Below are 23,226 nucleotides of genomic sequence, written 5' to 3'. Positions count from 1 at the left end.
AAATTTTAGATTAATTTGTATACTTAAAGACTAAGTGTAACACTTATTGTTCGATTTTTTCATGCGTTCGATATATGTGCTTCTCGCTAACAATTTTTTCAGATAAAAAAGATACACGTAGATTCATCTGAGATCAGAAAAAAAAAAAACAATTTAGTTTATTTTGGATTTGCTAAATGACATTAAAAAAGAAATTTACGTTTTAACGTTATCGGAGAAAGGGCCCCCTATTTTTATTTTACTTTTTGCATCGGGCCTCCGAATTTCCAGCCACGCCACTGCTTCCTGCCTATTCCTAATTTGTCGAACATACCTTGATGACCCACTTTTTTAGCGTTATCGTCACAGTGCCGTCAAAATCAAATTTCATATTCTAACGTTATCATGCCTCGTTGTCAGATCAAGTCTTTCCAACATGTCAGTTCAATCTTTCTGAATAATTTTTCAAGATTTACTATTAATTAGAGAGATTCTTTCTCAAGAATATAGATTGCGGATAAAGAGCAAAAACTCCTCCTTTTAGAGCATCTCCAAAGCAAAACTTAAAAAAAATCTCTATTCATCCTATGTGTCAAGTTTCAATTGAGATTCTCACTCTTAGGTGGCGTTAATAGAGATCCTCAATTTTTTTTTGTCTCCAATGTAAAACTCTAAACTTATCTTATTTACTTATGTGACATAGTTATTTCGTAAATAAATAGTTAGTTATTTTAGAAAATATATAAGATTTGATTTCTATTGGTTGAAAATCAAATATTGATGAGTTGGACAATTAGAGATATCTCAAGTGGACACTCCAGAAATAGAGTGTCCTCTTGAGATATCTTTATTACACCCTTGACACGTCATCTTAGAGATCTAAATAAAGTGTTGCATTGGAGAGGATTTTTAAGAAAAAACTCTAAAAATCTTAAGTGACACTCAGAGTTTCTAAGATTGAGTGTTGCATTAGAGATGCTCTTACTCTCTAAACCGACTCTATATCATACAAAATTTTCAAGAGATCTAAACAGGGGACTAATAGATCATTCTTAGACAAAATTTCACTTGATCAAACACATTAATAACCCCACGCATAATGTGCAATGGCAATCTTTGGTGCATATTCGCAGTATAAGAAACATCAAGCTTGATCTCCAGCAGGTTAAATTTAGTCACACCAAAAGAAATGCTAATTCTCAGAAGGACAAACTCGCTAAATGGGCTAGAAGGAAGGAAAGATAAAAAATGTGGAGTTGTATTCCCTATTTTACATATGTATTGTAATGCCACTCTGAATGCTTAGTTCTTAATATATTTATCCTTAACAAAAAAAAATAATCAACCTTATCATCTAGTGATTACAATTCAACCATATTGGTCTCTTTGAACGTCTAAGGACCATCACTGAATTGATTTGGCCCCTTGACCATCAGACCTTGTCTGAATGCCAAACCTAACAGATTTTTGTTTACTAAAAATGGTGAATTAGCCGAAATTTGGTCGAAATCAAAGGTGGGACGGCTAGATTCAGCTTTTTGTCTAGATTGTTTGGGTAAAATTAAATCGTCCAGTTTTGACCTAGATTTGCGTCTCCTGTATCATTGTTGTTTGTTGCACAATATCCCTCTTTTTCTTTTTCGCATTCTTTTAAACAACTTTTAGCATTTTCATTTTTCTTTTAAGAATGACTATTAAGAAAAATAATTACTTGTGAGAGAGCACTAAGAGAGAGGTCATTTAATTTAACTCCTGCCCATTAAGATAAAATCAATTATAATCGTTTAATCGCATGAGCTTACTAACAAGTCTAGCCCAAGCTTTTAATGCATGTGCTTTTTGTAAAAAAAAATTTGCATTTTCTCGTGTTAGACTTTTAGATAACTAGGTTCCCACCCTGCCCGTAGGGCTGGGTAGATCCCTTTTGGCTGACACCGTTGTAGAAATTCACAACAAAAATATATTACAAAATAAATAAATTAAAAGACTTCTATTCACTTCTCCAGATAAGTAGATTACAACAAAAATAAAAAATCAAAAGAGAGGAATAACATAAAATAAAATTCTCCAAAGACATAGATGACAACTAATGTAAACCAAAACAAAAAATATAAATACTAAAGAAAACAAAAATACAAATAATATATAGGAGTTACAAAAGATTTTCTCCCACTAATCTCTTCAGAGCAGTTACAAAAGAATTTCTCCCCACTGATTCTTAATCCCAGAATCCCACGATCTTCTCAAAGAAGAAATACGTGGGTAAAGAGAAATAAGTGGGTAGTAGTTTGTAGGGATATTTTAACTAATTTTAATTTTTATGTCATCCGTCGGATGTGTTCCCAACCAAATCTCTAAAATAAAAAGGACGGTCAAACTTATTCCGTTATAACTGACTGAGCTGTTTTAATATAATAGATGTAGTTTGGCAGACAAAATTCTGGTTGAAGTGAATTACCTATCTTGATATTAGGTGCATAGCCCTGAAATTGTATGTTTTTGGGTGGTTTGATGAACTATATACGAAAAAAATTGACCTAACAATCTACAAATTTACATTTTATTAAGATGGAATTTACAAATAACATAATCACATTATTCTTTACTAGTCCTTCATACTGATGAACAGATTTAAGTTTAGTCTTCCAAATTAAATTAAACTAATCACCACATAAACCTCCACCATCAACCCTATCATTCTCGGTCACGTACGCAGCCAAGTTCAGATACCTATCCTGCTCAGCCCTCTCCCTCCACCGTCTCCTACAAATGACACAATTGGCTGACCTCCCTCTGCTCCTTTTCCACCTCAGCATACATTCTTTATGCAATGCAGTCCTACATGTCCTACATTCCACCACATTTTCTTCTTTGTCCATGTCATCTAAACAAATGGGACACGTGGCACCGTCACTCAACTCAATTTTTAAAGGCACCCTTGTCGTCGTGGACCGAGACAAGAGATGATGAAATCTCTCCCTTGCACGAGAGCCTGCAAAAGTACTAGGTGACATAGACATACTAAGGAGACGTGTAAGTTGAGATGGTGTAAGAGTTCTTCTCCTAAGACAAGTATCGTCCTTAGATGTCGTTAGAACACGAAGATATATAAACAGTATATGTTTGCATGGAACTATACGATCGGGGCAATTACATGATGGTGTAGTAGATAATGTAACGGTATAAACATTTCCCGTTGCACCGAGAACAAAAAAATTAGATTCAGAACGATGTAGGAGAAGAAGAGGCTGACGAAGAGCTCGGACTATTCGGTCAGAAATCCGTTGTGTCGGTTCAAAGCGATGAAGGGACCGATGTCTCGGTGGTGGCGAATTAGAACCAACAGACTCCATTGCAAGAAGAATGGAGATGGTTATGACGATTAGGGTTGTGTGATTGAGAACAAAGGGATTGATCCTAATGAATAGGTGGTTATATAAGGGAATTTTATATTGGAGGTTCTTTGAGTGTATTTGAATAACAAGTGAAGAATGGATTGAGGAGAGAGAATATGTAAAGGAAAGAAATCTGATTTGATGATAGGCATGCCTTGACGTATAGGTCATGTTTTCCATTTATAGCTTGTTAATGAAGATATGGGTTTAAGCTCATTTTATGCCAACCCTTACCCTAAGAATTTTCTAACCAAGTAAATGTTAATGGTTTAAATCTCTAAACGAAAGAAAACAACCGATTTCCCACTTTACTTAGAAGAAGCCGAAATTTGATTATCAACAAAAAATTCATTTGGGTTATTTTTATGTTTGGAAGTACGATAAAGAAAAATTGTTCAAGTTGCGTTTGATATCAGGAAAGTAATTTTACTATAATAAAAGAATTTCCATGAAAAATTTTAGTTCTTTCATTTGGTTGTCCTTTGTTGTTTCATGGAATAACATAATTATGTTATTTAATTGACAACTTAATTGCACAAATATAAGTAATCATATCTCTAGGTCTTTTAATATTGTTGTCAAATGACGTTTATATCCTTATATTGCTAAAATGACTTTTTTACTCTTATATTGTCAAAATGAAATTTTTGGTTTTATGCTACTAAATAATATTGTTGTTTTTCATCAAAATAAATAATATTGTTGTCTTTTTGTTGCCAAAATAACATTCGTGCTTTATTACACTGAAATAACATTTTTACTCTTATGCTGCCATAATAATATTTTTACCCTGTATTATCAAAACGACAATTTTACCCTCACGGTACACATAACATTTTTACCCTACTATAACACCATCAACATTTTACACTTATGTTGGTAAATGACATTTTTACCTTTCTGTTGTCGAATGACATTTGTACCTTTCACCATGATATTTTTACGTTCGTATGTTAACAAACTTTTACCTTTATGTTTTCAAAATAGCATTTTATCTTTTTCTTTTCAAAATTACATTCTTACTTTCTTATGTTGGCAAAATGACATTCTAATAATACGAAAGGGTAAAAATGTCACTTTACTAACATAAAAATAAAAATGATTTGTTAATAAACCAAACCAAAAATAAAATTTTTGTAATATAGAAGAGTAAAATGCTATTTTGACTAAGGATAAAAGTTACTACTATAAAAGGGTAAAAATGTTAACATATCAATTTGACAAATAAGATTAAGAATGTCGTTCGAATCACATAGGGTATGAATGTCAATTTTAGTATTAAGAGAGTAAGAATGTCATTTTGACAAAATAAGAGTAAAATGTCATTTTAGTATTATAAAAGGGTAACAACGTAACTTTGACCACACAAGGGTCATTTTGACAACAGAAGGGTAAACGTGTCATTTTTGTTACTATAGGATGGTAAAATATTATTTGTCAATACATAGGTAAAAGAGTGTTTTGCTAATATTGATAGGTTAAAATGTTATTTTAACCAAATGTGGAGATAAATATTTGCTTTCAAGTATCTAAATTTATGTTTCAATAGGAAAAAAAAAAATATCTAAATTTATTAAAATATTATTTTTTTCGGTTATGACTTTTCATGGAAGCTAATTTCTAGGGAGCAACGAATTAAAAGTAGAGTATTTCATGGAATAAATTTTTTAGGGAATTAAAGCCATGAGAATGCACTTTTTTATCCAGATACGTCACATTGTGCTAGAGATAATTCGAGGTCGAGTTCTTTTCAAGTGGAAGAGATTGATGTAGATGAATTGGCTGAAATTCATGGAAGAAATCGAATTTTTTCCCGTTAATAATTCAAATCTAATTGGATTTAAGAATTCTTAATATGGTATTAGAGGGATTTTGTAGTTGTTTAATTCATTTAGTTTTATCAATAAAATTGAAAAAATGGACCACCAAAGTGAGAAGTGAATACATGTGGCCCCTAGCCCTAAATATGGAGGTCCATAAGGTTAATTTCATTTGGTTAATAAGTTTTAAACACTGTAAGATGTTACTCTCATGTCTGAAATAATTTAAGGTGCTGTTTGTTTTTTTATTTGTGGCTGAATCTGAATTGACTGAACTGAAACGGTTGAATTATTGTACAAAGTTAATGTTTGTTTTTTTATATCTGAGTTAATGAATCTGAATAAAATTTTGACCAATATACCCTCATAAACCAAACACGCCCTAATCTTTTTTGTTGAACAAAAAGGCAGAGAAACCCTAGGGTTTGTCATCTTTCTCATCTCAGCCTCTCCACTACTCCTCCCTCTCTCTCTCTCCGATGGAAAAGTTATCGCCGTCATCTCTCGCCAACATCTCTCTCTAACCTTCTATTGCCATGTCTCTCTCTAACCTTCTCTAGCCGGCTCTCTCTTTTTCTAACCTGCTCTTACATGATCTCTCTCTTTTTCATTCTCTTTGTTTAAGTGAAGATCTGGAAATCTAAACCCTCGCCATATCCGGCAAGGGTTAACATATCTCCGGCAAAAGACCACAATGGTGTCGGGGTCGGTGTTGTTGTTGGTGGTGGTCTGAGTGGTTTGTCAAACTTCTTGGTGGTGGTGATCATTGGCTCTGTGGTGGTGGTGGTGATGGGATCTGTGGTGTTGGTGTGGTGGTGGTGGTGGTGTTGGGCTCTGTGGGGGTGTCGGTTATGTGTTTGGTGTCGGTTTTGCCGTGGTCTGGTGGTAGTTATGCCGAGGTGGTGGTTTTGCTGTGGTTTGGTTTGTCGGTGGTTTGGTTTGCCGGTGGTGGTGGTTGTGGACAAATTTTTTAAAAAATGTAGGGGCAGAAACGACATTTCACATATTTCAGAAATTAAACCACTGCTTCAGACTTGTTTTAAAGTCTGAAATATTGGGGGGTTTTTTCAGCCAATTCAGATCTTAGATCAAATTCAGCCAAATTTTCAGATTTTCTAAAATTCAAAAACAAACATCTGAAATCTGAATTGGGTTATCTGAATTGGAACCCAATTCAGATTTCAGATCTGAAAAAATAAAAAAACAAACAGCACCTAAGACTCATTGTCTGAAAGACTGAAATAACTGGAAATAACAATTGTGGCTTTGACTAAAACATGTCAGACTCCAAATCAGATTGAAAAAGTAAAAAAGAAAAGGAAAAAAAAACACCCTCAAGTAATGGTTAAAATGAGGAACTGAAAATAGCCATATAAAGTAATTACACACAATTAATTAATGTGATTAAAATTAGAAGGAAAAACCCAATCAAAAAGGAGCTGAAAGGGGCTCCCTTGTGACAAAATTATCAGGAGATTCATCTATGATTATAATAGCAATAGCTGAATTATCTGTATTTGTTGTTGTAGTAGTAGTAGTAGTAGCACTACTACTGCATGAGCAACTAGTAGGAGTAGGAGTATTCAACTTCTTCTTCTTGTCAACTATAATATTTTGATCTTCTTCGTTGTTCTCATTTCTTGAAACTACTTCAACTACATCAGGTGTTGTTAGTCCCTGCAAGCATTCATGTATCACCATTCAATTTTGTTAAAAGAAAGTTTTAAAAAGTTTATAGAAACTAATCTTCTAAAGTAACTAGCTAAATCAACTCACCTCCACTATAGTTTTCAAAGCTTCATTGGTCTCCTTTTTGTTAATCATGTCAAATGCTGCTTCCTGCAACCAAAAACTCGACCCGGTTATGTATAAGACTAGTAACACTACTAATTAACCTCATACGACATTGCTAATAAGACTCATCACTTTGCGGAGCATTATAGTACATATGTAATTATATAGTGATGAATATAGAGTAATTAAGTACCCTAACACAAGAGAGTTGAAGTTCATTCATAGTTCTAGGCTCCATCTCGAGTGAGCGACGAACATGGGCCATTGTTATAACCTGTTTTAACGGTAAGTAAGAACCGAGACTGTAGCTAGCTAGATATATAGGAACAAGCAATCTCTACTTATAGACAAATATCACAATCAAACTAGTTGCTTTCTCTCAGATATATATATTTTTTTTTTCTAGAGATCTATAGAAGGAGAGAGAGAGATGCATTATGTGTAGTTATACTAGTTAGTCACGGTTGATGGGTTTGACTTAAAAATGAAGGAAATTAGTATTTTAGGTGAGAATAAGAGGTTGAGAATGAAAGAACTCCATTTCCTTTTAAAGTAGTCAGTTCCCGTGAGTGATTGATTAATAAGGACTTCATTTCATCAATTTTCTTCTTCTTCACTATTCACGAGAACTCCACTTACATTTTATTTCTCTTTTCCGTTCTTTTCAATCTAATTGATCTATTACCTTTCGTTATATGGCTATAGGTTTCGAGAAAAGACAATGTTTCTTTTATTAGAAAGACAAAGAGGCATAGAATTACACACAAAATAATTAGAAGAACAATATATATCATATTTTTTACACTAAAGGTGTAAAAGGTGTGGCAATTTCAATTGTCCCAATTAGACATGAACGGCCGAGCAAGCCAATCCAGGTTGAAATAGTGTCTGGTCTCCTAAAGCCCGGTTGGATTAGGCGGAGCTAGGTCGGCCCAGGGTACTAGACTCAATTTAACAAAAAAATATTAAATTTTAAAAGAAAATAGGTTACAAACTTATCAACAAAAAATTTGACTTTCTGAAAATTGATAGGATCAAGTAACTTCGAAAATTTCCTAAAACAAAGACTAACATGATAACCAAGGGACATAGTTTGGTTAAATTAGCAGCATGATCTTAAAAACATTGATAACTTTGTATTCGGTACATCTGAACCAGGGCCGGCCCAAACATTTGGGAGGCCCCAAGCGAAAATTAAATTTGGGGCCCTAATATAGTGCATATTCGAAAAAATAAGTAAAATTCCAAATAACGCTATGAAGAGGAGTCGAACCCTTGACCTCTTCCATAAAGTCCATGCCCTTATCCACTAAGCTACAACTTAAGTCATGTCTTAAATCTATTTGAAATATAATTATTATTTCAAAGTCAGTATACAAAATTCGAAACTTGAGGCCCTTCACTATGTTGGGGCCCAAAGCGACCGCTTTGGTTGCTTTGGGCCCGGGCCGCCCCTGATCTGAACTTGATCTTCAAGACATTCTTAACTTTGTATTTGGTAATAAAATAGTTGTTCACTAGGATTAATTTAAAAAATAAATAAATTATGTTGCATGCTATATATAAAAAAAAAAAATAGTTGAGTCTGACCAAGTCTGGCTTTGCCCCAATCCAGGCTCACTACCACTCAGGCTAGACTGGCTCGTCGAGCTATAAATTAAGTGAAGGAGATGTCCTTCGACCAAAGATGCAATGCGAACGACTTGTCAGATAGGACAATTGATGAAGAAGATCATCAAGTCCGGACGATTTACGGATCATAATGTTTAGCTAGAAACCAACTACGATCGTCGAATCACGAAGCGATTCACGGCTAACTTTTTTCCGGATCCTACATCAAAGAGTGTTAATTTGATTGAAAGATATGACTAGAGGGATGAGACATATACTATGTGTTAGACCCATAAATATGTCCAAACGGCCTAAAGAAAACTAAGGCAAATATAGTATGAAGGTCGAAACGAAGGACTTTTGGGTCGGGGCCTAAAAGGGCCCATGAGTGCGCCGGCCTAGGCATGGCCAGCCACACCATAAAGGGGCCGCCCAGACCTACCCTCTTAGGGCGTGCCTTGGCCGGCCATAATAAGGAATGAGAAAAATAGAAACTAGTTTCAATTTTTGACCTATTCCTAAATCTTATTCAAAAGGGGACTTTTTGGCAATCTAATTAGGGTTGGACTCTAACTTAGAACTCTATATAATGTCTCATTAGAGTTGAATAAGGTGTAAAAAAATCTCAAGAAGCTTTCTAGCTCTACTACATCAAGTAGAGAAAGAAAGAGAGAAAATTTCCAACTATCTATCGTCTAAAGAAGGTGTTCTTCATCTAACCACCATTGAAGTTCTAGCAAACTAAAAAGTGGGAGATCAAGTTGATTACTCCGTGTCTCAAGTAGAGGAGCTAGAATTAGAGTTTTTGGTATTCTTATTCAACAAGAAAGGTTCGAGGAAAATTTAGCAATTAAGGTAACCTCTAAACTAACTTAGTTCATTATTTGCTTAAGCATCAGATCCTGGGGATACTAGTGTTAGACATTAGATGTCTGAAATTCTGCTTAAAACACTAGGAGACACCATAACCCAACATCAAGCCCAGTTCAAGACTAGGATATAACCTGGGCTAAGATGACCCCTATTTTTATGGGTCGAATTAGCCCAGACCAAAGCAACACTACATGAACATATGAAAATTAGAGCAGGTTACGTCTTTATATGGACTAGGTGTCTACAGTGCCCTATAATCTCGGTAGATTTCTATTGGCTAACGTCGTAATAATCACACCATTAATTAGCAAAACTTCAAACATTAATAAATCGTATTAGTAATGGAAACTTCTTATCATATTTGGTGTACGAAGATTTTTTAATAGAGGGTAGTTGTGTTTTTTATTTAAACTATTGAGAGTAACGTTTGAGCGAGAGAGATGCTATGGTGGTGGCTAAAACTCTAGGTTCTTAATTTTTTTAGTTGTGATATTGTGTGAAGGAGGATTTAAAATTAGTTATTCTAATCTTTTGCTAAGGATAATTTTGTCCATAAATATTAAAACAGTTCATTCCTAGGAATGAAAATTACAAAACCCACCGCCTCCATGGGTGTGCTATTTGAAGGATATATCCGTTCGGTCTGAAGGAGATGTCCTTCCGAAGGAGTGTCCTTCGACCAAGATGGCAATGCGATCAAATTGTCAGCTAGGATAACTATGACCATACGGTGAAGATCATCCAGTCCGGTCCAATTAGGGGTCGTAATGCTTTGCTAGAAGCCAACTACGATCGTAGGATCAAGTCGTTGATTCGCGGCTAACATAGACCGGATCCTACAACGGGTTACACATAAGAGTGGTAACTTGATCGGAGAGACTTGACTAGACGGGAACAGGCTAAAGATGGATTGGATCCAACTAAATAAGCCGAAAAAGTTCGAATGGAGATTCGGAACAAGATAGAAAGAACCGGGCCTTAAAAGGGTGCCCAGAGGAAGGTTGTTTGGGCCGGCCACGTGCTGGCCGACCAAGGTAAGTGGGCCGGCCATGTAAAGCCCATAGTGGGCTGCCCTGGCCGGCCACAATTAAAGGAATAGCCAAATTACCCCAAAAGGGTATTTTGGTAATTATCTTTTCTGTGACCCGAAAATAGAAAGACCTAATCTGAATGAGATTCTAATTAGGGTTTCTCTATATATAGGGTCATTAGAGAACAGAAAAGGTGTGGATTTTTCTCTGAAAGAAAAATATACAGTTCTCTCTCTCAATATACAGCTAGTGGAGAGAAAGGAATATAGAGAAAAAGCTCTCGTTCTATCAATCTAGTCAAGAAGAAGAGTTCTTCTCAACCTCTAGTAAGTCCTAGCAGTCTGAAAGTAAGGGAGATCAAGTCTATACACTCGGTGTCTCAAGTAGATGAGCTACACTTGGAGCTCTCGATCTTCACACGCGATTGGAAAGGTTCGAGGGAAAAACGCGATAAAGGTATTTATCCCTCTTCTAGTTCATCGATTAGTTCATGCATATGATTTTGGGCATTCTAGTGTTAACATATGATGTTTGAGATTCCGCTTAGAACACTAGATAGTGTATAGGATACACACAAAATCCTACAGTGGCATCACGAGCCGGTTGCATGAAACTATCTCTGACTAGTCGAATTAGATTCGAACTTGATTGATTAGATGATTTTATGTTTAAATATGGATTTAGACATGAAATTGATTAGTTTAAATAAGATTTAGACGTAATCGAATAGAAATTGAAAGTGTTTCAATAGGGAGAACTTTAAAATTTCGAGTTTTTGAAAAGAGTTTTCAAAAGGAAGTTTTAAAAGAGATGGTTTTTTTAAAAGAGTTTCCAAAATCTGTTGTTTTTTATGAAAATTCATCAAAAACAGCAGTTAAAGTTGGACGGAATGGAAAAACAGGAAGGGAGGAGCTGCTGTTCAAGAGCCGGACTGACCAGGACGCGTCTGGCCAGTCGCGGACGTCTCGGACGTGTCCCAGTCCTTCCCGGACTGGGAATCCGAGACCGTCTCGTACAAACGCATCCGAGTTCCTCTCGGACAGGAGACGCGTCCGAGATTGTCACAGACTGGGAGTCCGAGACCGTCTCAGACTGGGATCTTGAGAGATCCGCGTCCCAGCACGCTAGGTCGCGTCACCTGGACGCGACCAGAATAGTCCGGACGCGTCTAGGATTGAGAATCCAGACGCGACCGACACTATCCCTTCCAGACGCGTCTGGAGAAACCAAAAGCCATCTCGGACTTGGAGTCCGAGATGCATATACTTGGACAGAGCGTCTAGGACGCGTCCACCCGATGGACTTGGCACGTGTCAATCCGGGTCCGACCATGGTTCGGACCTTGACCGTGACTTGACTTGGTCTAGTCAAAGGGTTCCTTCTTCAAGTTTGACTTAAGTCTTTAGAGTTTGACTCGGGTCTTTTGAGCTTTGACTTAAGTGGGAGGTTTCTACTTTTCTTCTTTCGACTTTAACCATATTTTTCCGAAAACGACCTGGGCTAACCAAAAGCCTAAAACGGAGTTTTTCCAAAAACGATTTCAACTTTTAGGATAAAACCAAAACGAGCCATTAGTCCGAATTTTGAGAAAATTAGACTTAAGGCACGTTAGACATAGAGATGTTGGTAGTATCTCCCGAATAGCTATCTAGAACATAGCTAACCTAGATTCGCCCTAAGGAAGCGAATCTCATACATACTTGGGTGTTTTATGAGTGTCGTATTATTATGTATGTATGAATGTGAATGCGGGTTCTAGTATGGCCATAGAATTGTTCTATTCTTGTTTTTAAGCGCGGATGGGTGCCCGATGTAATTAATTTAATTTCAAGTTTTATACGATCTGCGAATCGTTGAGTCTTGTAATTAGAGTTAAGGGTCCAATAGAGTCCATTGAAGAGCCAAAGGATGAGATCATGGTTCGAGTGGGAGAATTCAATGGATGTTCGAGGATGGAGATCCAGGCGAATAAAGGCGAAACAAGCAAGAACCTAAGAAGATTAGATCTTTTAGGTTAGGGGCCATACTAGGATCATGTATGCTTGATTTATTTTCTCGCGCGCATTTACTTATTTACGTTTTATGTCGTGTATGATTATGTTAGAGTTCACAGTAATGCATGCATGCTAAAAACGTAAAAGTCCCCAAAAAGAATTTTGAGTAATGCCTACCCAGATTAACACACCTGTTGCGCCCTTGTTCATCAAAGATGGGTCATGCCAAAGCAGGGTGCCATCTTTTACCTCGGGACAATACGGGTAGATCTATGAAGAGGTTTACACGTCTAAATGGTTATTCTCAACGAGTCAGCAAAAGGGTTTTGGATTTTGAGGTAAAAGGATGAATTGAACACATAAGTGTTATTCATCAACCAAGAGTCATAGGAGTATGATCGGTAAAGAGTTACTCACCCAGGAGGGTGGAGTTAAGGGTAGTGCCAAAGTACGCTTAACCCCACAGGAATGGGATCTTGGAATCATATTATTTAAAGGGGGGCGGTTTTCATTGAATAATATGGCAAAAACGGTTTTTGCAATGATAATAAGTTTTAGGATTTTGTTTTATTTTTCTTTTAAAAGTAGAGAATATATGACTATTAGAAAATAGTTTTCCAACCTTCGTTCATTCCTTCAGAAGGAATTAAACGAAAATTATTTTCATGATTGGAAAGGAATCCGAGAAACGTTCTCGAATTCGAAATAAAGAAAACGTCCGAGAATATCTCATTCTTAATGTTCATTGTTTTTTCAGACGACTGAGGATATGATTATCCAAAGTCTTTTGTGAACATCCATAAAATTCTTCTCTCACGTAGAGATTAATGATATGGATGCATTCACAACCATTCGACAACTAAAGGAAGAGTTCCACCAGAAGTCGTGAATGGAGAGGACGGTGCCTCTAAGAAAGTCGTCTTGAAAAGAACATTGAGGAACATTGAATCTAAGAAGCCAGTTCTTAAGATTCAAAAACCAATGGAATATAAGAAGAGTTCTTATGATTCAAAAGGTGTAAGGGTCGACGTAAAGGTTTCTAAAGAAATGGCTAGGCCATTCAAGGAAACTACCCTAAGTACCTCGAAGACAAAAGAAAAGAAATTACGAATTCCGATTCTTGTATCTTTGTTAACTAAGTTAATCTAGCAAGTATTGTAGACTCCCTTCATCGGGTATTTAAGACCGGATGTGAGGCTCAATGGGAGCCCAAGGGAATTACATACATGACTAAAAGAAGAAAGGATCCAAGAGGGAGCAGAAGTAAAGAGTTGCTAAGGATGCTGAAAGGGATCAAAGTCTTCTTTTAGACACTAATCTAGGTAGAACTTAATAAACGTTATTATGTTCTTCTAGAAACATCAAATGTTTTAAAATAGTGCTAAATTAACAAAAGGTTCTTAGAGAACCAAGAGCATTAACAATGATACGATAGGCTATAATCAAAAGATTCAAAGAGGTCAACTCATGTTTTGTCATTGGTCAAATTGCCATAAAACACATGAAGAAGATCCAATTGTATAGACTTCTAAGTCTAATGATTTTGAATCATACGACACATGTGAATTTTGTTCAACATGGCCATTTGACAAAGTCACCTTTTAGAAAGGGAGAAATGGCTAGTAAAATTAATAGTCTTTGTACATACAGATGTACGTAAAACTATTAATACACTAACTAGAGTTAACCTGAATCCACTTGACAAAAATGTAAGTCATTCGATTGGATCGAGATGATGAATATTTGAATCGAAAATTTGATAACCATCAAAAGAAGTTGAGAAATAGTTTCTCACCTTGCTCCACAAACACATCATATGGATGATGAGTCCAGTGGGTGTAATCGAACGTGTTAGACATGAGTCGATCGATGATGGGTATAAGCCAATCTTCCGAACACTTTTTAGGATATATTCTCAAACACGGTCGTTCATCCTAACTAACCAAATTCCGTCAAAAGCTGAAAAGACACCTTAAGAGTATGAGTTTGGAATGGTTCCAAAGTGGTCTTTTCCTAAAGGTCTAATGATATGAAATTAACGTAAATGGTTTCCGAGAACCAAGTTTACATATCAGACAGAATATTTCTTTACGGGATAAAGAAATATTGGGGATTCTTCCACAAGCAATCAGAGAACAAGGTGGTTGTTGCTCGTAGTGGTGTCTTCCTTGAAATAAGAGTTATTTCAAGAAGACAAGTGGGAGAAATATTAGATATCGAAGAAATTCGATCTGAGCAACAAAACTGACAGTGATGTACAAATGTCAGAAATTGCGGTTCCTATCTATTCAGAGCCAATAGACATGGAAAAAGAGGTGGAGATGGAAGATCTCGAAGATCCTCCCGCATAAAGCGAATTAGATTCGCAGGAGAACTCTCAAAGAGTTGAGAGCGCCTCAAAGTTGTTCAAACCCCTTATAGACCTTGAAAGCTCATAAACCTGTCTCAGAGGATGGAGATCCGGCTGAAGAAGAAAATGAGCTAGCTACACAGAAGCTGTGACGGAATCACTCCGAAACATGGCTTGGAGCCATATGATCAGAATGGAATCCATGTCTGAAATCAAGTTTGGAACTTAGTCTATTTACTTAAAGGAAGGGTTCCTGTTAAGTTCAAATAGGTTTTTCAAAGTGAAAAACAGACAAGGATGGAAACATTGGTGTTTCCCAAAGCAAGACTTAGAAAGAAGGTCGCAAAATTCGTTGTATGGACCAGGAAAGACCAACCCTCGTGTCACAATGCTCAAGACCATAATGATCCATTACTAGCAAAAGAATATGTACATGACAAATTCAGGAGGAAGTTAACTCTTCTAAAGCTAGTAAAAATGCAAGCTTCAAAATCAATCGAGGGATTAAAGCGAGCAAGTAGGAGTTGGAATCTTCAATTCAGTAAAGTATACAAGAGTTGTTTTCTTTGGGAATGAAGAGAAATCTTGAATTCAGGAAGTTAAAGAAGGTTAATGGGAGTGACCCAGTTTTCTTCGGTCCGGTATGTAGACGACATACTAGAAATTGAGTACAACATTATGATGTTGAAAAACAGTTTAGAACTGACTCAATAAAAGGATTACACACAAAGGTGAAATGCTTTTTGGGCACCAAAGATCTATGGAGATGGATCGAGAAGGTAATAAGACTTGTTCAAGAAAAGGTCTTGAAAAGTCCAATGTGAAACACTCAAACGGAGTATTTCTACCCAAGTCTCATGGCACACAACTTAGCAAGATTCAGAATCTGAAGGATTCTGATGAGCAAGCACGGATGAGAAAGATGGTTATGCAAAAGGCATAAGACCGGTCATGTGGGACATGATTAGCATTCGCCCCGACGTCGCAAAGTACTTGGAGTATTTATGGTCGTCACCAATCAAATCCAGATGAGCTGATCTGGATCACACAATGTACTTGAGAAGAACTTGTGAGATCTCGGTATGAAAATAAAAAGGTTGAAAAGTCATATGTTGCAAACTTCCAGAATAAGATGACAATCTTAACTTGGAAGAACAGTAAGCTGGAAAGGTTCCAAGCAAAGAGTGTTGCAAACTTTACAAATAAAAGAAAGCTGTTAAAACTTGGGAAGTTTTAATTTAGTATGGTGATACTAAAGATTATCATCGGATGATAACAAGCAAAATCCATATAGATTTGATATATTAACTAAACTGTCACCTTCGACTAAGTATGGAAGTAATACTAAGGTCATAGGCATTAAGCTTTAACCTTAGACTAGTAAAATTGAGGGTGTAAGGGGTTACACGGGCAGGCTCAAATTTTACAAACTCTTATTATCAGAAATAAGTTAATTATTTCGTCGTTAAATCAAGGTTTAGTGTTTATCGACAATTCAAAAATAATGAAGCATTCCAAGTAGGTTTATCAGATGCGTGATCTGGTAAATGAAACCCTACTAAGTGAACTTAGAATAGATTCATTATTAAGTCCCTAGTCCAGGTCATTACATGGACAACAATGACTCATGAAGACTAGCATGGGAGATTGACTGATAGCGCAGTTTCATGGGCTATAGGAATATAGTATTTAAGTCAATTACATGGGTGTATGATTGGGGAATATACACTGGATAACCCAAACATGAGAGTTCTTCAAGAGTTGAAAAACGTCATGAACGCTCATAGGAAAGATTGGAGAGATTCCTTAAACATGAGTACTCCACTCATCATATGTAAGGAATGTCGAACTTTGGTACCGTCAAACGCCGTGCCGTAAAAGGAGGTTATAAAGACGGATTACTGGGGAGACAGGATAGACATGAAGTTAAGTGGGAGTACAAGACTGAATGATGTCCTCCTATTAAGTTAGGATAAGTATCTCCGGGCCACTTGAGGAGAAGCAACTGGAAAATGTGTGGCCACACTCAAATGGATTAATGGTTAATCATTTGTATTGACAGTTGTTCTCCAGATCAAGAAAGTCTAAAGGATATGATGTATCAGATGAGATACGAAGAGACATGGGAATCGAGCATTGCACTTGTTCTAAGTACAAGTGGGAGACTTAAGGATATATCCGTTCGGTCTGAAGGAGATGTCCTTCCGAAGGAGTGTCCTTCGACCAAGATGGCAATGCGATCAATTTTTCAACTAGGATAACGATGACCATACGGTGAAGATCATCCAGTCCGGTCCAATTAGGGTTCGTAATGCTTTGTTAGAAGCCAACTACGATTGTCGGATCAAGTCGTTGATTCGCGGCTAACATAGACCGGATCCTACAACGGGTTACACTTAAGAGTGGTAACTTGATCGGAGAGACTTGACTAGACGGGAACAGGCTAAAGATGGATTGGATCCAACTAAATAAGCAGAAAAAGTTCGAATGGAGATTCGGAACATAGACAGAACCGGGCCTTAAAAGGGTGCCCGGAAGAAGGCTGTTTAGGCCGGCCATGTGATGGTCGACCAAGGTAAGTGGGTCGGCCATGTAAAGCCCTTAGTGGGCTGCCCTGGCCGGCCACAATTAAAGGGATAACCAAATTACCCCAAAAGGGTATTTTGGTAATTATCTTTTCTGTGACCCGAAAATAGAAAGACCTAATCTAAATGAGATTCTAATTAGGGTTTCTCTATATATAGGGTCATTAGAGAACAGAAAAGGTGTGGATTTTTTTCTGAAAGAAAAATATACAGCTCTCTCTCTCTCAATATACAGCTAGTGGAGAGAGGGGAATATAGAGAAAAAACTCTCGTTCTATCAATCTAGTCAAGAAGAAGAGTTTTTCTCAACCTTCTAGTAAGTCCTAGCAGTTTGAAAGGAAGGGAGATCAAGTCTATACACTCGGTGTCTCAAGTAGAGGAGCTACACTTGGAGCTCTCGATCTTCACACGCGATTGGAAAGGTTCGAGGAAAAAACCGATAAAGGTATTTATCCCTCTTCTAGTTCATTGATTAGTTCATGCATATGATTCTGGGCATTCTAGTGTTAACATATGATGTTTGAGATTCTGCTTAGAACACTAGATAGTGTATAGGATACACACAAAATCCTACACTATTACCCCATTTAAGGGAATCATATTCCTCCGAGAATAGGATACCCTGCATTCCCTTGAGCCGAATAATAAATTGGATTGTGATTCCCAAGAATCACATTCGATTCACACGTGACTTCTAGGATTTCAGCTAAGGATTGAACTAGCGGAAATCCTAAGGCCCTCTTCATTTATGTTAGATGGTGACGGTCAAATTCCTATCTGAGAATGAAGACGAGACACGGTGGTCCCTATCCAATCATCTTCATATTATGCGTGTGTGGTTGGATGTGTTACAGGTGCAAGTTAATTCTTGCCCCCCACGGAATGTAATTAGATGTCCCATTTTTTGGCTGCTGCAATGTAACTCCCTCAAATTGGTTAGATTACCGATCGAGTGACACTCAAGAGTTAACTAAGTTGCAATTTAGTCTTACTTTATGTAACTTGTTTTTTGACTGAAAGAATCTTCACAGATAAATTTCCAATCTGAAAATGGTCATGCTTACGAAAACCTCGTAGGATTTAGAGGTTATGATGTTATACGACACTTGGTCCTAAGAACTGTTCTAAACGAAATACCCCTCAAGAACTTGGACCAACAAGTTTGATAAATAGCAATATAAACCAACATGGACCTATTAGTATCCTATCGTCCTAAGTTGTAGTATGACTCACAAGAGGTCTCGCACAAAATGGTTTAGTTAGTTGAGATCGAGGTAGAAGTACAGATGACTTGACAAATAGTTTGTGAGATAACCTTACAAAAGAAAGGTTTGAACATTCCTCTGATACTTTCACCAAATGTGTTGAAAACCCCAAAAGCAATATATTTAATTTGCCAAGGCAAGTTGAAGTGTCTGAGCTCGAATTACAAACAGTTGGAAGGCAGTAGTCTGAAAGAAGAGAAAAATGCATTCAAGAGAGAAAACAAACAACTCAAGTCACAAAAACATACCAAAGTTTTGTTAAATTTACAATTATGTGATAATCGAAGAGATAAATTAAAAGAGTTGAAACGATAATTTGACACGTTTTAGTCGAATTCTTTCCCATAGTCTCGACCTACATCCAAAGAGAAACCAATGATGGATTTATTAATAATCACCACATCTGTGGGTTTGCTCGTTACATTGGTGCTACATAACTGAATTAATTATAACCTAAAACCAACTCATATTTATAGAGTAAAATAGGGTTTTCTAGTTTCGTAGTTTTTCTAATTTTCCGAATTAATCTAGAAAAATAGATAATACCAATCTAAAATAAAATTAGATAATTAGAAGAGATACTCTAATTACATGAAACTTAATTTTCTAATCTTCAAATGTCTTGGAACATCTTAATATATCTTGAACTCTTATTGATTGTCGGATCTTCGTCTTCTCGATCCGTCACGTATCTCACTCCCCCCCCCCCCCCCTCCCCGAAACACAAAATTTTTAAAGTGTCTGACCTGGACGAAATGACGAAAATAAGATAAATATATATATATATATATACACACATTCAAGTCTCGACGTGAAACGAACCTTGTAACTCATCTGGACGAATAATAAAACTGGTTGCCCTTTTCATTTTATGAAGCTCGTGTGGGTTGGTTTGACTTTTAAACGTAGGTAAAATTAAATCAAACATAAAAGTTCCCCTCGATTTGAAGAAACTCTTGGTTACAATATAATGTTTCTCGAAATTATCAGTGAGACACAGTGAAGAAAATATCACTTCACCATATTGAAATTAAAATGATTAATACAAGTTAATGGAAAATTTGAGAAAGCTTGAATCAGGACGATAAATCTGCTTTGATACCATGTTAAGTTCATAATTACGCAATAATAAAATAGATAAATTAAAATAGTCGACACAGTTGTTTTTTAAAAACGGATATTTTGTAGGAGTCTCCTGCTGAAAGTTTACCAGAAGAAACCAAATAGTTAAAGGTAATCGTGTAATTCCATAGAATATATGTTTTTTAATGATGAAAACAACTTTCTCTGCAAAGGAATTAAAAATATACGATATTAGAGGGGTTTATCATCCTGGTCCGAGAGCTAAACTTGATTTAGAAAACTAAACATTCCGAAAAGCAGGTTGAGTCAATCTCGATCTTAGCGAAAATTCAAATCTGAATTTGAAAAACAAATAACTGGTAAATCTATAAAGACAATTATTCGATGATTTTGTCGAACTGTTTATGTGTCAAAGAAACTTAAAGAAAATCAACAATGATACAAGTCCCGGCTCATTTCCCGGCCGAAACCCGGCCGGGTGAGTTGGCAAGCCAACCGGGTGTTGTATCATGACGTGGATGTTGCTTTCATCTGATTTTATGTGAAATATAGTTTTAGTCCCTCATATTATGTTTAATTATAGTTGAGGACCCTCATAAAAGCCTTGAGAAAACAGATTTTCTAACCATGATGCTCTTCCCTTTCACGAGGTAGGGTTTCTCTCTCTGAATATAGGTAAAAACAACAATGGAGGTTATGAGAATTAAATAGTTAATGCTTCTCTGGTCAAGAATACGAACTACCCGTGTTTCCCTAGTGGGTGGAAACCACACATCTTCCAGATTTTGCACTCGTCAAGATTTTAACCCTAATTTCCGCCCCCCCCCCCCCCCTTTTCTCTATATCTCTGTGATTTCGTTTTTCAGACTATTAAAGTCTTCTAATTTATCACTTCGTTCTGATATCGGAGTCAGAATTTGAAAGAATTAAAATGGAATTCATGATTCTTGATGGGTTTCGAGTTAAGAATCAAAGTAGGGTTCAGAACGTGCAAGAAGAAGGATCAGGTTGTATGTTTGTGATTAAGATCCCTCATTCTAGGGTTTTCAGGGTTTTGTCTCGATCCCTTTTGCATTGGTTATTGTCACATTTCCTTGTCTTCGATTAATCATTTTGAATTCAACGAAAAATGTTTACAAAATTGATTCAGATCCCATTAATGGGGAAAGTTTGCCATTGATCTTCAAGGATTTAATGAACGAGGGGATTCTGAAATTGGGATTTTGAGATGTATAAGATAGAAATGACGAGCGAGAAAGTTTTGTGCAAGCAAGAAACAAATGGAGCTCTTGGAATGTCGGAGTGGTTGATGAAGAATGTTAGGAAAGAAGAGTTTGTTGTGATGAAAGCAGAAGCAGAAGTGGTGGAAGAAATGTTAAAGAATAAAAGTATATATTTAGTGGATGAATTGTTCTTAGAGTGCAGCAATCAATGGCAGAATGTGAAGAAGAAGAGCAGAAGAGCTTATCTGGAATGCTTAGCTTTGTATGGAAGGTTGAGAGATGAAGGAATCGTTGTGCATCAATGGTGGAGCTGATGAGATTTTCAAAAGATCCATTGCTAGTAGGATGAGAAAGCTAGAAATGCAATTACCATTTTGGTTTTGACTCCTATCTTGATTGTTGTTTGTTTTCCTTTTCATTTGTGCAATAATTATGGTGTGTTTATTTCTATTGTATATATCTCTCTCTCTCTCTTCCATGGAAGATCAGAGTTCATTGCGAACTCTATTATCCGGTGTTATCCATCATCGAGTTCGGTCGTCCGCTCAATGGGACTCGGCGAACATGTCTGGAGTACTACCCGTCATAGGACTTGGGTGTGCCCTCATTGGACATGAGTGAACATGTCGGGTATAGGACTTTCAGCCTTTTCTCCCACCCCCAACCCAAAGGCTAGTTTTTTAATATGCCACTACTATATAGTAAATGCCATTGAAAATAACAGAGAAATTTCGAGGAGAAACAATAAACAATTAAAAAGAACATAAATCCTTTATTAACCACAGAGAGGTCCTTAACAAATAAAGGGTGTAGATGTTTACAACAATAATGAATGAGAAATTTATCTGTTTACTGTTGTTTCTCTGGTTATCAATCGAGAAGTCGATTTCTCTCTGTCTTGGCTTGATTTAGACAGAGTTTCCTTTCTCTAACTTATAGAGAGGTAAACTATTAAAGAATAATGATTTATCAATATTCCTTCTTTCGGGCTAACCGAGATAGGTGTTAATGTAGTCGAGGCAAGAATAAATTCTCTTTCCTTAAGACATTTTACACCCCCGTAACAGTATCAAACGTTAGGGTGTATGCCTTCGGGATACAACGACTTTTCTTTCGGAGTTTTAAGATGGTACTTCTTTATTCTGAAAGCGGACGAACCTTTGTAAGTAGTATGAGCTCTTGGACTAACGGATGATCTTCTAGATACTTCGGAAATTCAAATTTCACTCGAAATTTCTTTCTTCCTTTTTTCTAGATATTCTAGTCTAACCAGAACTTCTAGAAATACTTCCTAATTAGATATTCTAGGCAAACCAGAACTTCTAATTGTTAGAAGGAAAGAGAAGAAGAGAATGAAATGAATTGATAATCTTCTAGATGCTTCGGAAATTCAAACTTCACCCGAAACTTCTTTCTTCCTTTTTCTAGATATTCTAGTCTAACCAGAACTTCTTAGAAATACTTCCTAATTAGATATTCTAGGCAAACCAGAACTTCTAATTGTCAGAAGGGAAGAGAAGAAGAGAATGAATTGAATTGATAATAATTGGAATGGTTTTGGGTTGTTTATATAGGAGTTAAATGGGTGCATAGTGTCTGTTGGGTTAAAAGATGTATCCATTCGAAAGGGTGGACTAAAAAGAAACAATAACTGAATATTGGGGTCGGTTGAACCCTGGGACGTCGGATCTGGGTGAAAAACGCGGAACAAATGCCTGCCATTAGATGGTGCCCGAAATGTACCCACTAGATGAAGCAGTGACCGTTAGATGAGGGATCGGATGAAATCCCGAATCCGTACCGAAACGGGGTACTCATTTTTGAATTTGTTCAAATTCAAGTATTTATGCTTATCGTGGTTTTTGAGTGGTTATTATACCATTCTCTATCTAACCATGCACTTTAGATTATCAATCATGAGTAACGATTCAATCTGGAAAGGCATCGAATCATATCTTCTCAAACACTTTTCTTATTCCTAACGGTTGAATCTCGTTACTTAGTTTAGGATTAGGAAGAGAAGTTCTTTCCATTTGTGTTTTTCCAGATTTGTTGAGTGAATTGGACATTCACGTCATCACTTATATTCACACACTTGATTTCCGACTCTTGTCACAACTTAGTGGATATAACTGTAGTTCTTAGCTCAATGAAACCTTATCGACCAAACATTCTTTTTGGTTAAATCTGATTTCCGAGGTACTCCATAATTTCCCTCTTCTC

General features: G+C 36.5%; 2 protein-coding genes across 2 annotated transcripts; both read right to left on the bottom strand.

Moving 5' to 3' along the window:
• Nucleotides 1-2,500: 2,500 nt before the first annotated feature.
• LOC147556657 (SWIM zinc finger family protein / mitogen-activated protein kinase kinase kinase (MAPKKK)-like protein) lies at nucleotides 2,501-4,789 on the bottom strand. The gene has a single exon (XM_086663389.1). It carries the CDS (start codon nucleotides 3,552-3,554, stop codon nucleotides 2,640-2,642), a length of 915 nt encoding a protein of 304 aa, XP_086519515.1. The 5' UTR covers nucleotides 3,555-4,789; the 3' UTR covers nucleotides 2,501-2,639.
• A 1,778-nt stretch (nucleotides 4,790-6,567) lies between these two features.
• LOC147556656 (uncharacterized) lies at nucleotides 6,568-7,542 on the bottom strand. The gene is made up of 3 exons (XM_086663538.1): nucleotides 7,182-7,542; nucleotides 6,971-7,033; nucleotides 6,568-6,871 (listed from the first exon to the last, which is right to left on the bottom strand). The coding sequence occupies exons 1-3, from the start codon at nucleotides 7,251-7,253 to the stop codon at nucleotides 6,623-6,625; spliced, it is 384 nt and encodes a 127-aa protein (XP_086519664.1). The 5' UTR covers nucleotides 7,254-7,542; the 3' UTR covers nucleotides 6,568-6,622.
• Between the last annotated feature and the right edge of the window lie 15,684 nt (nucleotides 7,543-23,226).

Source organism: Eschscholzia californica, unplaced genomic scaffold (genome assembly GCF_041429995.1).
Source record: "Eschscholzia californica isolate CP2 unplaced genomic scaffold, dmEscCali1.0.p SCAF_2, whole genome shotgun sequence".
In the NCBI taxonomy this organism is placed as follows: domain Eukaryota; kingdom Viridiplantae; phylum Streptophyta; class Magnoliopsida; order Ranunculales; family Papaveraceae; genus Eschscholzia; species Eschscholzia californica.
This window is presented reverse-complemented; position numbering and strand designations above follow the sequence as displayed.

Coding starts and splice junctions, on each gene's coding strand:
- LOC147556656 (XM_086663538.1), bottom strand. CDS start 7,253: ATGGCCCATGTTCGTCGCTCACTCGAGATGGAGCCTAGAACTATGAAT. Junction 7,034..7,181: donor TTCAACTCTCTTGTGTTAGG/GTACTTAATTAC, acceptor TTTTGGTTGCAG/GAAGCAGCATTTGACATGAT. Junction 6,872..6,970: donor CTTTGAAAACTATAGTGGAG/GTGAGTTGATTT, acceptor GAATGCTTGCAG/GGACTAACAACACCTGATGT.
- LOC147556657 (XM_086663389.1), bottom strand. CDS start 3,554: ATGGAAAACATGACCTATACGTCAAGGCATGCCTATCATCAAATCAGA.